Here is an 11,986-nt window from a genome sequence, read left to right on the forward strand (position 1 = left end):
CAAGTGTGTCCTCCTCCGACAACCTTCCCATCGCCTCAACAGCTAATTGCACATCAGCTGTTTCTTGAATTAGCTTTTCAAGTACAGAGGGATCTGTTTGGACATTTTCAGTAGTAGGGCTCGGTGGGGTGGAATCAAGGTCTTGAGATTCGAAGAAATGTTGCATCAAGTGTTCATAAACACTGTTGTTGTGAACCTCAGTTTTACATGTTGTTTCCACTATTTCATGGCATTTCACATCATTGCCTAATTCAGAACACTGTTCCAAAAGAATAGGGTGGAGCTAATCTGAAGGAGATGTGATAGCAGGACTCTTACTTTCAGCCACGTTGGCAGCAGTATCCTCATCTGTTGCAGCGTCATCAGCACCAGACACATCATGTGCCGTCCTTAATCCACAAGATTCTACAATAACATGGTAGCTATTTAGGATAGCTAATTAGCTACTTTACTAAACTATGGTAGAAGCTAGGATAGCTAATTAGCTAGTACGATAGCTAATTAGGATAGCTAATTAGCTAATACGATAGCTAATTAGCTACTTTACTCAACTATGGTAGTAGCTAGGATAGCTAATTAGCTACTATGGTAGCTAATTAGCTACTTTACTCAACTATGGTAATAGCTAGGATAGCTAATTAGCTACTTTACTCAACTATGGTAGTAGCTAGGATAGCTAATTAGCTACTTTACTAACTATGTTAGTAGCTAGGATAGCTAATTAGCTACTTTACTCAACTATGGTAGTAGCTAGGATAGCTAATTAGCTACTTTACTAACTATGGTAGTAGCTAGGATAGCTAATTAGCTACTTTACTCAACTATGGTAGTAGCTAGGATAGCTAATTAGCTACTTTACTCAACTATGGTAGTAGCTAGGATAGCTAATTAGCTACTTTACTCAACTATGGTAGTAGCTAGGATAGCTAATTAGCTACTTTACTCAACTATGGTAGTAGCTAGGATAGCTAATTAGCTACAATGATAGCTAATTAGCTACTTTCTCAACTATGTAGTAGCTAGGATAGCTTATTAGCTACTAGGATAGCTAATTAGCTGCTAGTAGCTAATTAGCTACTAGGATAGCTAATTGGTTACCAGTAGCTATATAGCTAGTAGGATAGATAATTAGCTTTTTGACACAACTATGGTACTAACTAATTAGCTAGTACCATAGCTAATTAGCTACTAGGATAGCTAATTAGCTGCCAATAGCTATTTAGCTACAAGGATAGCTTATTAGCTACTTTACACAACTATGGCAGTAGCTAATTAGCTAGTAGGATAGCTAATTAGGTACTAGGATAGCTAATAAGTTGACAGTAGCTAATTAGCTAGTAGGATAGCTAATTAGCTTTTCTACACAACTATGGTACTAACTAATTAGCTAGTACCATAGCTAATTAGCTACTAGGATAGCTAATTAGCTGCCAGTAGCTAACTAGCTGCCAATAGCTAATTAGCTACTTTACACAACTATGGTGCTAGCTAATTAGCTATGAGTAGCTTATTAGCTAGTAGCTAACTAGCTGCCAGTAGCTAATTAGCTACTTTACACAACTATGGTGCTAGCTAATTAGCTATGAGTAGCTAATTAGCTAGTAGCTAATTAACTACTCTAGTAAACTATGGCAGCAACTAATTAACTAATAGGATAGCTATTAGCTGCTTTAATCAACTATGGTAGTAGCTAATTAGCTACAACGATAGCAGCAAAATAGTTTCCATACTTTTTACGGCTTAGCTAATTAGAAAAGACTAAGCTTATTAGCTACAGTATGGTAGAGTTGTACTGCAATCTCCGAAATAGAATGCAGTAATTCGACAGGCATGTTGAAAACAAAGCAGATGGTATGTGTGGTTGCATGGTTGTAGGTGAACCAACAAAGACGCAGTTTTGTCCTCCACACCTAACCCGCAAGCGATGCAACGTGCTTGAACTGTCAATAAATCATTTTCTGGTTCTCCTTCATTTGGTAAGGGAGCAAGAATGTTCAGGTCCAAATCCTGTCTGGTCCTTACCATCCCCTCCACAAAATGTAGCTGCTTCTTAAGACAGCTAACTACCTGTTCTTGATGAATGTATTGTTCCTTCAACGCAACAGAGAAATTTACCGATTAATTATTCCTGTTGTTGAAAGATACACCAACTTTGCTCAAGAATCATTAACTTACTTGAAGCTTATCCAAATTGTAATCTGCAACAGTATTTACACCTAGAAGGTCTAGGTTCATTGAAAGAACCTGGATCTCTATTTGCAGTTGTATTTTCCGCTGGGGATCCAGTGGCCCCTCTAATTCAAGCTCCTATTGCGCAACCTATTCCAGATAATGCTTGATTGACACAATCACATACCAGCAAAACAATAGTTACCTGAATCTTATTTCTAATCATTGTAACAACGGAAGTAACTTTGCTCTCCATTGCAGAAGCCATTGTGGCTTTCTCTAAATCAGTCTTAAAAAATGCCAATGTCTCACAGGCTTCATGGACATTTTTTAGCATATAGCTAACGAATGTCTCACCTGTATCATCGACATTGGCTTTCCTTGGGTGTCGGTGTGGTGTATGCCCCCGGTCTTGCTGGGAGTCGGCAGTTGCATCAACAGCTGCCATGCTCCAAAATCTGTCTATTTTTTGTGCCAAGGTCCTCATCTTTCGGCATCTTTTTACTGATGCCTCACCATAGACTGCCCAAGCTACCCTATACATTTCAGGGTCTCTGGATTCCTTCGTTGTTTTGCAGTACTCATATGCAAATGCTCTAGCAAATGAAACTGTCAACTCATTGTTGACTGGGATCTCCTGATGAACTTTCTGGTGCAGCCTCATGCAGTCATCGTACAAGTCGGCTCGTACATGCTTTAGCTTGACCTTGCCTTTGACTCTAGGCACTGTATATATTGTCATCCAGTCTACATCACTGATCAATTTATCAATTAGGACAGCAGGGTCAACACCCTCGAGTGACAGACCATAGGTGTTGTGGAAGTCCTCCTTTGTCACGCAAAATTTTGCGAAGTTTATCACTCTCGGATACGGAGGAACGAGCCATCTGAAATATCATTTCAGAAATCAGAAATAGTGCAAAATCAGAATATGTCAGAATCAAAAACCCCAATCAACAACAACAGAAATAGTGCAAAATCTTTAACTTAGCAAATCAGAAACCCTAATCATAATTTGTATTCAGGAATTTGAAATCAAAAACCCTAATCAAAATCTATAATCAGAAGTTTGAAATCAGAAACCCTAATCAAAATCTGTAATCAGAAGTTTGTAATCAGAAACCCTATTCAGAAATTCTAATAAGAAATTTATAATCAAAAACCCTAATTAGAAATTTCAATCAGAAACCCTAATCAAAAATTTCAATCACAAACCCTAATCAAAAATCCTAAACAGAAATTTATAAACAAAAACCCTATTCAGAAATTCTAATAAGAAATTCTAATCTATAATCAAAATTTGTAACCAGAAACCCTATTAAAAAATTCTAATCAGATATTTATAATCAAAAACCCTAATCAGAAATTTCAATTAGAAACCCTAATCAGAAATTTCAATCACAAACCCTAATTAGAAATTCTAATCAGAAATTTATAAACAGAAACCCTAATCAGAAATTTCAATCAGAAACCCCAATCATCACTAAACACAGGATTAAACACAAAAAAAGTAATATAAACACACCTGCTGCTACTCCCTGATCTGCAAGACATCCTTGTATGGGACTCCAAGGACTTCGCCCTATTTGATTTTGGGGAAATATGAATCGGCACCAAAGTTTAGAGAGTAGTAAAAAAGACAAAACAAATGTTTGGGGTTTCTGTAACTGAAACATACCTGGACGATGATCGAGCGGGTTCTGTGTTGTAGCTCTCAATCTGCAATGTCGATTTTCTGCTGTTGCGGGAGCTATGTGTACGTTCGTGCTTTGAGTACTCCATCTGCGTTCAAAATCAAACTTAGGCTAAACAGGAAATTGATGACATTGAAGTCGACCTTAGATGATGGTGCTATTCCCCAAGTTCCACTACGTCTGAAACAAAAGTTCAAATATTTGAGTTTTTTCATAAATTAGTTTTTCAAATATTTGATTTTCCCACAAAAAAGACTAGCTAAACAAATAGCTAATTAGCTATGGCCATTTTAGTAGCTAATTAGCTATAATAGTGTTTCCACTCGCATGCTTTTACCCAACACCTTCTTAACATGTAACTTGTGCACTTCCAATATTTTGCTATAGATGAGCAAATCATGTATGTATAGGATGACAAACTCATCAAGAAAAGCACAACATAGATCATTGCCCAAGCGGCTGAATGTTCCTGGTGCACCGGTGAGCCCAAAACTCATAACCAGCCATTCATAACTGCCATACCTTGTCCGAAAATCTATTTTCTCAATGTCATCTTCAACAACTCGGATTTGGCGGTATCCCGACCTCAAGTCGATGTGAATAAAAAATTGTGCACCAACCAATTGATCTAGTAAATCTTCAATGACTAGCAATGGATATTTACCTTTGATTGTTATCTTGTTGAGTGCTCAATAGTCCATGCACATTCACATTGTTCTATCCTTTTTTGTAACAAATATAACGGGTGCCCCGTATAGCGAATAACTCGGGCGGATGAAACCAGATGTCTCCAGCTCGATCAATTGCTTCTTCAATTCTGCTAATTGAGTTGCATTCAACTTGTATGGAGATTTAGCTAGTGGTGTGGTTCCCGATAATATGTTGATTTTGTGATAAATGGCTTTTTTAGGGGGTAGTCCAGGAGGTAACCTGGCTGTTAGCACATCATTAAATTCAGTTATTAGGTGTTGAATTACTAGATTACCTTTGTGTCCTTCCAATGTTGTATTTGCTTGATGGCGGACAATTGTGGTACATAAAAGTAATTGCCCTTTCCATTCCATGCTTCTGCTTCAATCTGAATTTAGTGACGCACTGGAGAGTGATAAAGTTATGTGTTGCTCCACTATCAATCATGGCATCGCAAGCATGACCATTGATCTTGGTTGCCAAGTACAAATTATCAATGTGAGAGACACCCACAACAAAACAAAGGGGTTTTATCTTTGTTGGCCCTGTCGTGACCTCCATTACCCCATCCTCCACCTCATCAAGAATGTCGAGAGGTTCATTGTTGTTGTTGTCCAATCCCTCATCAATATCCCTAACATTGGCTTGGGCTACCACGACTTTTGGTGATTTCCTTCGAGGACATTCAGATGGTAAGTGTGAGACCGCCGCATCCAAAACAGCCCCTTCGAAGATTTGGGAGTCTTTCTGCATTTGATGTGGATGCGATGATCTTTCATGCTCCACCACTACCCCCCAAATTATCTTTGGACATAGTAGGTGATATGTTGAAGACTCTTTTCCCTTCACTACTAAAATCGTGTCTCATAGGGAAGTTGATGGATGATTTCATGGCTCAAAATGGCTGTTGAAGTTCTTCGAAATCACCAATTCGTTCATCCAGTTGAACCGCCATCTCCAAATTCATTGGTTGTTGCTTTTCAATCTCCATCCCAATTTTAGATCTTAAACCAACAAATGAGGAAGTTGTTCAGCATGAGTTGTCTATACTTGTTGATAAACTCCCCTCTCTTTGCCCTAATTTCCTCCATTCATCCATCAAACAAGTTGTTTCATTTGGTGGGATAAATTATTGCCGCATTCGAGTTGTGAAGGCTTGCCATCCCATGAACTGATATGTGTTCTCTTTGACAAGATACCAATTTAAGGCCGACCCTTCTAAAAAGTTTGTTATAGATATGATCCATTGGTCTTAAGATATACCACTTTGTCGAAGAAAGTGTTCTACCTCATGAACCCCACCCCACCTATTCAAGGCTAGTGATTTTCGTTCACCTGATTACATCCGAGGTTTGATTGGCATGAACCTTCTGTGTCCCCCTTCTATGCCCCTATTTGCATTTATGAGGAGATCTAATATTTCTAATCGATCCTTTGGTGGGGATTGGTTGTGGCCATCATCCGTCTCCATGAGTCTTCTAGTTGTGTCTTCTCGTGACTCTTGCCCATCTACTTCCAACACTTCATGGAGAGATCTGAATTCGATTCACACGGTTTCTTCGAAATCATGTGAGGATTTTCCTCTTGGTTGTTCCATTTGTTCACTACCATGCTCTAATATTTCTCGTGATTCAAATTACTCCACGATTTCTATATTTCCCCATTTGTCGAAGAGGGCGTGGTTCCCTGTCCATTCTCCTTCTATTATTGAACATATTTGCAGAAATTTCTTACTTGAGGGTGTGGTTGATCGAGTAGGTATGTTTTCGGTCGACGCTTCTTAGCCAATTAGCCGTATTTCTTGTAGATATGCTAGGATGTTCACCTCAGTTGTTGCAGGTGGTTTCTTCCTCTAGTGTTCGAGACAAGAAAAAATTGAAAAAAAAATCAGCCACCAATGTACCCTTCCACTCAATTTCTAGCCACCACTTCCACTATTGGCTGCCATGATTTGAGTTGTTGTTTGCGTCTCTCCTATGTTGGTTGCTAGATCTTTCGATGCTTCTACACCTTCTCGGTGATGCACAAAACCCGCTCTGATACGAAGTATAACAAAGCACAGGAAAGAGAAAAGAGAATTATAGAAAAGGGGTATTCAATCAATAAGAGAAAAGGGTATTTTGTATTAAAGAGGAAGTATTACATTGGGGACATCCCCTTAATTTCAAGAAACTAGCCCCCTAATTTCCACAACCCTATTTTGTATTTAAGAGGAAGTATTACATTGGTGCCAGAATCTAAGAGATGAAAACATGCGTTAGTTAATTCATATTTATTTAACTAATAAATGGCAAGGACAAAAAAGAAAAGGAAAAAGAAAACAAAAAGAAGAAGGAGAAGGAGAAGCAAGAGAAAAAGAGAAACCAGAATTTAATGTAGGTTGGGCCAAACCAGTTTAGGCATTAGTTTGGTTTGGTTCGGTCAAGGCTTAACCGGTTTGGCTTGGATAAGGCCACAAAATGTGCACCTCTTCATGTGAAGGGATAGGAAGGCGTACATTTATTTTCCTAAAACCAAAATACGAAAATAAGATCATACTAATAAGTTTTCTACATTAACATTATTCTAACAAATATGTTATTGATCACATAGTTCAATTGCAAACATATCTTCTTTTTTAATTAATCCAATCGTGATGAAATGTAACCAAATATAAACAATGCATTAAAGAAGTCGAGGGAATATTTCAAATGAACATGGATCGGTGTGGTTCACATATTAAATAAAGCCTTTGAATGTATTAGCTAGGTTTCTTAATCCAAGTTTTCATGTACTTAGGAGTCTCGAACTTTGAGAAATCATATGTATATATAAGTAAACATTCTTTAAGTTACAAATAGGAAGTTACTGACCTAATTACATAGGAGCTTCTTATTATAGGTAGTATTTTCGTGCGACGACTAAGAGATAGTTTTTATTTCTCGGACCTTGAAATAAGGATAGATCTCCACATCTCTTGGATTGAAACTCATTCATCTCATACTTCCTATATCCAAATCTAAGTCCGAACTTACGCGCACAATCCTTAATTCATCACTCACCTTGATATCTCAAAATCTTGTTGTTAATCTTGTTCTCGAAAGTCTCGTCGAATTTCAGAGCTTGATTATTATATCTTCTTCTTCTTTAAATGGATCTCGAGTTTGTTGTGGACATATACTTTTCGTTTAAATTTAACGTTTTCCATTGTCATATCAGCAATCACACATGTGCTCTTTGTCGTGCTACACATATTTTGTTTCAAATGTTTAGTCCATTCTTGTAGTTCGGTGTCGTGTGAGTTTGTCAAGATAGTATATGTATGTTCTTGACATTGATGTTCATTTCCTTTGATGTAACTTACTAAACTTGTGTTTGAAGATGGTATATGTATGTTCTTGACATTGATGTTCATTTCCTTTGATGTAACTTACTAAACTTGTGTTTGAAGATGGTATATGTATGTTCTTGACATTGATGTTCATTTCCTTTGATGTAATTTACTAAACTTGTGTTTGAATCCATTTTCATGGATCTTTTGGATGAATGTTCTTGATGTTGTACTTCAATTCCTGATGGGAACCTCTAATATACCATAACTATACATATAGAGAGAGTTTGAATCAATTAGGTAGTAATGTGGTAATGATTGATGGAACATTTATATGTTGGAGTTGTATTCATTGGAAAGTTTGTATAGTGAACAAACAAAACTCACATGAAATATAATTAAAATCATATAGGAAATTATTTTGACTCCAATATTTTGGGTATTTAAAATTTGGAGCAATGTACATTTAGATTATTGAGAATGGGATACATGGTTGGATCAAACCAAAAGAAATAAACAACGACACAATGTGTACTATATCATCGGTCGTGCCTGTGCCTGTGCCTATGCTTGTCGGCAATGAGCGAAATGAATGTGAAGTTTTATAAATCGGTGGGAGTAAGCCATTACAAAACAAAAAGGACCATCTACACTTCATAGTTGATCCGGAGGCCTTGGATGGTCACTCTCTCAGTGCCCTTCACGATGATCGTGATCACGACCTCGTCGTCCTTCTTGATTCCCACACGCTTCAAGTTATCTCCGATCTCGAACTTTAGGTTGGTCATGAGCCGTCGATGTTGGCTCGCCGATGGCACCACATTGAATGTCCCCACATACTCGGCGCTGTTCGTGAGTGTCGTGTTGGTCGCACCGGGGAGATTCACGAACACCAGCAGTTGCACGAAACTGTCTCTCACCACGTCCATCCCCTCGATCGTCAGCACCTCCTCCGAGTGCTCTGGCCTTTTCACACCTATAGCGGACGGCCGTTGCACACGTGCCACAAGCTTCTTGCCTAGCTCAATCGTCCCGTTGAGAGGCGAGGGACCGACGAACGGCACGCCCGAAGCTATGGCCGCCTGTAGGGCGCTGCCGTTCGAGACTGGGACCGGGGAGAATCGAATCCACAACTTGTCGGAGCTCACCCTCTTGTATTTGTAGCCAAGCTTGCTTATGTCGAGCACATCTCGCACCTTTATCTTCACCATGTTTGCATATTCGTCGAAGAAAGGGAACTCGGCGTCGAGGAAGTCGGTTACGTTGAAATCGTGGCGCTCGCCATCGGGGAGGTGGAATCGCCACATGTCCCAGAGCCGGTCAACATTGGTGTGATGGGAGTAGAACACGGGATCGCGACCGGCTGAGGTGAAGGTGCCCATATCTTCTCCGAGGGTGTTGTTCCTGTTGCCGGTCCAGTAATGGATGCCATTGTGGATCGTGTTCTCGATGCTGCCACCCAACGGAGCAGAGATGACAGTGGAATTGGTGAGGTCGGACCCGAGAACGTAAGGGCCGCCTAGGAAGAGCTCCGGGGTGCGGGCCGTCACCATGGCTTGATACATGGAATTGAGATTCTCCAAGGCGATGAGGGTGGTGTTGCTGGTGCTACTGGCTGGGGAGAGACGGATGAGGGTGGTGCCCGAGAGCGCGGAGGTGCTGCGGTTGGCGTCAAAGAGGGCGGTGCCATTGCGTGCGAACATGGGGGGCAACACGTTGCCGCCATCACGTTGGTCGTCCCAGTTCCAATAGACAAGTGCGAAGGACGGATCGCCGATGAGACTACCGAGGATGCGCTCGTGGAAGTAGAGGTACATACGGTGCCACGGGAGGAACAACCAGGAGAAGTGGACCTGGAGAGGTTTATCGGCAGCGTCGCCGCCTTGCTTGTAGGCACCGTTGCAAAAGGCACAATGGAGATCGGCCTGGACCTTGAAGCTACGGGGATCGGTGTCGGGGAGGGCTTTCATGAGCGCGTATGCCTTGTTGTACTTGGCGATGTACTCTTCGCTCACACGGTGGGCGGGGTGCCGGACACGGGTCTTGGGGGACTTGTAGGCATCCAAGGAGAAGCGGACGACCTTGTGGGCGGGGACGATGGGGATGCAACAATTGAAGAGATAGGTGTTCTTGGCATTGGGGCCAGCAGCAGGCCTGTCGACGGCAAGCTGACATTGGGACAAATCGGGGACGGTAACGGGATCCGCGGCCACGAAAGAGAACAATGGCAGGAACAGGGCTAGCACCAACACAACGTGATGGAGGTTATTGGAGGCCATAGGAAGCAAATCTATGAATGCTCTCTGCTGTCTATGGAGTAGATCGAGATTATTAGTATAAGCAGGGTGCTATTATTATGAATGTTCTTTGATGGATGGTGTGATGTAACCTATATTATATGTATGTATGTATAATGTCAACTGGTATGTCTCTTTATATAATGTCAATTGGTACCTCTATTTGTGATGGAGATAACCTCTATATATTTTGTAATAATAATATAGAAAAATCAATGAATTTGAATGGTCTTCTACCCATTAATCCCTAAAATGTCAAGAAATTTCGTTGAATCCAAGATATCCATCCTACCTACGGAAAATGTCAACATAATTCCTAGACTTATATATCACATACTAGATTTGGAAAACGTCAACATAATTGGCAGCAAATAATATATCATGTTGCTTATAATAGAAATAGAAAAATATGTCAATTTACAGCGTCAACATATCTATATCTGTCTGTCTGTCTGTTTGTCTGTATGTGTAAATGAAATATTGTGGAAGAGCTTCCATAACTCTTCATTAAATCGAACGCGTATTCCCTCACTTTGTTGTTTCACACAGTTTTGACATTGTCATTACATTTTAAATGCAACATTTCAATTACCATATTGATTTGCTTGCGTTTTATTTATTATGGATTGGGGGATTGCATGCTCCAAAGGATTAACATTTCCACCAACAAACAACTCCTTAATATTACCCGCCAAGTTCTCTTCATTGATTTCACTCCCAATTTTATATGAATATTTTACGAGCTGTAGATTTCAAGTCGTCAAAGACATTGACATATATCGTATCTTCATTCATAGAACGGTAGGGTGCATATATGCACATATAAGACGGTGTTTGGTTGTAAGGTATATTTTTTCCTCCTCCCGTCTAGTGGACTTTCTTCCTAGGATAGTTGAGAATTAAGGTTGTGTCCCACTCCACTTTGCCTTTTGACTAGTAAAAGGGCAAGATTTGTCCTATCTAATATATCTCTTTTTAAATCTATCAAGTTTGGCGTTTTATAATGTCCTTGCACCCTCTTTTCTACAAAATACAAGGGATTTACAAAGCCGGTACGCAATTTTATAATATGTGGGTATGTTATTATATTCTAGTATGTCTTGCACGTAATGACATATATATTTAGTCTGAATCTAAGACAATTAGAAATGTATGCATTATGACATGCATCAAGACATTTATCTACATTATGGAGGTAACCTAAACAATCAAATAATGGCAATGGTTTTGAATTGAATTTCCTTTAGAACTTGCAACAATGTAATTATATTGTGATATGCACATAAGAGATCAAAACCAACCTAGTTAGCTTCTTACTTCTTACTCAATCACCCCCATAGAGTGCTCGGAAAGGTCTGATTCGTGCTACTTGAGGGTCTTGTTGAGGCGTTCTGTGAGGCCATTTGTCCTAGGATGGTATGGGGACGTAAATATCTGTTGGACACCAAGTTGAGCTGCAATGGTGTTGAGGACATCCCCGTGCAACTACCGGCCCTGATACTTGGACGGGGCTAGTGACAGAAAACGAGCTAGCAATCGGCAGATAAAGATCAATCGCTCCAGTGGACTGAGGGCCACCTAGACTTGGCTGAGGTGGGGGACAAGAGGGCTATAGCGGATAGAGATCAATCGCTCCTGTGGGTTGAGGGCCACCTGGACTTGGTTGAGGTGGGGGATAGGAGGGCTATAGGCGTATAGAGATCAATCACTCTTGTGGACTGAGGGCCACGTAGACTTCGCTGAGTGGGGGATAGGAGGGCTATAGGTGGATAGAGATCAATCGCTCCTGTGGACTGAGGACCACCTAGACTTGGCTGAGGTGGGGA

At 40.3% G+C, this 11,986-nt stretch overlaps 1 protein-coding gene and 1 long non-coding RNA gene across 2 annotated transcripts in view; one reads left to right on the top strand and one right to left on the bottom strand.

Annotated features, from left to right (window-relative positions):
* LOC147867712 (uncharacterized) overlaps positions 1 to 11,759 on the top strand; it is a 110,100-nt gene extending 98,341 nt beyond the window's left edge. The window contains exon 3 of the long non-coding RNA XR_015532414.1: positions 11,682 to 11,759. This is a non-coding gene — a long non-coding RNA (uncharacterized LOC147867712). The remainder of the gene's footprint in view (positions 1 to 11,681) is intronic.
* Positions 8,460 to 10,157, bottom strand: LOC147867715 (polyphenol oxidase, chloroplastic-like). Its single transcript, XM_087315507.1, has one exon. The coding sequence runs from the start codon at positions 10,140 to 10,142 to the stop codon at positions 8,511 to 8,513; it is 1,632 nt and encodes a 543-aa protein (XP_087171633.1). The 5' UTR covers positions 10,143 to 10,157; the 3' UTR covers positions 8,460 to 8,510.
* Positions 11,760 to 11,986: the final 227 nt, after the last annotated feature.

Source organism: Azolla caroliniana, unplaced genomic scaffold (assembly GCF_043228905.1).
Source record: "Azolla caroliniana isolate FFs.n. ecotype wild unplaced genomic scaffold, voAzoCaro1.0.p SCAF_2, whole genome shotgun sequence".
Lineage (NCBI taxonomy): Eukaryota > Viridiplantae > Streptophyta > Polypodiopsida > Salviniales > Salviniaceae > Azolla > Azolla caroliniana.

Coding starts and splice junctions, on each gene's coding strand:
- LOC147867715 (XM_087315507.1), bottom strand. CDS start 10,142: ATGGCCTCCAATAACCTCCATCACGTTGTGTTGGTGCTAGCCCTGTTC.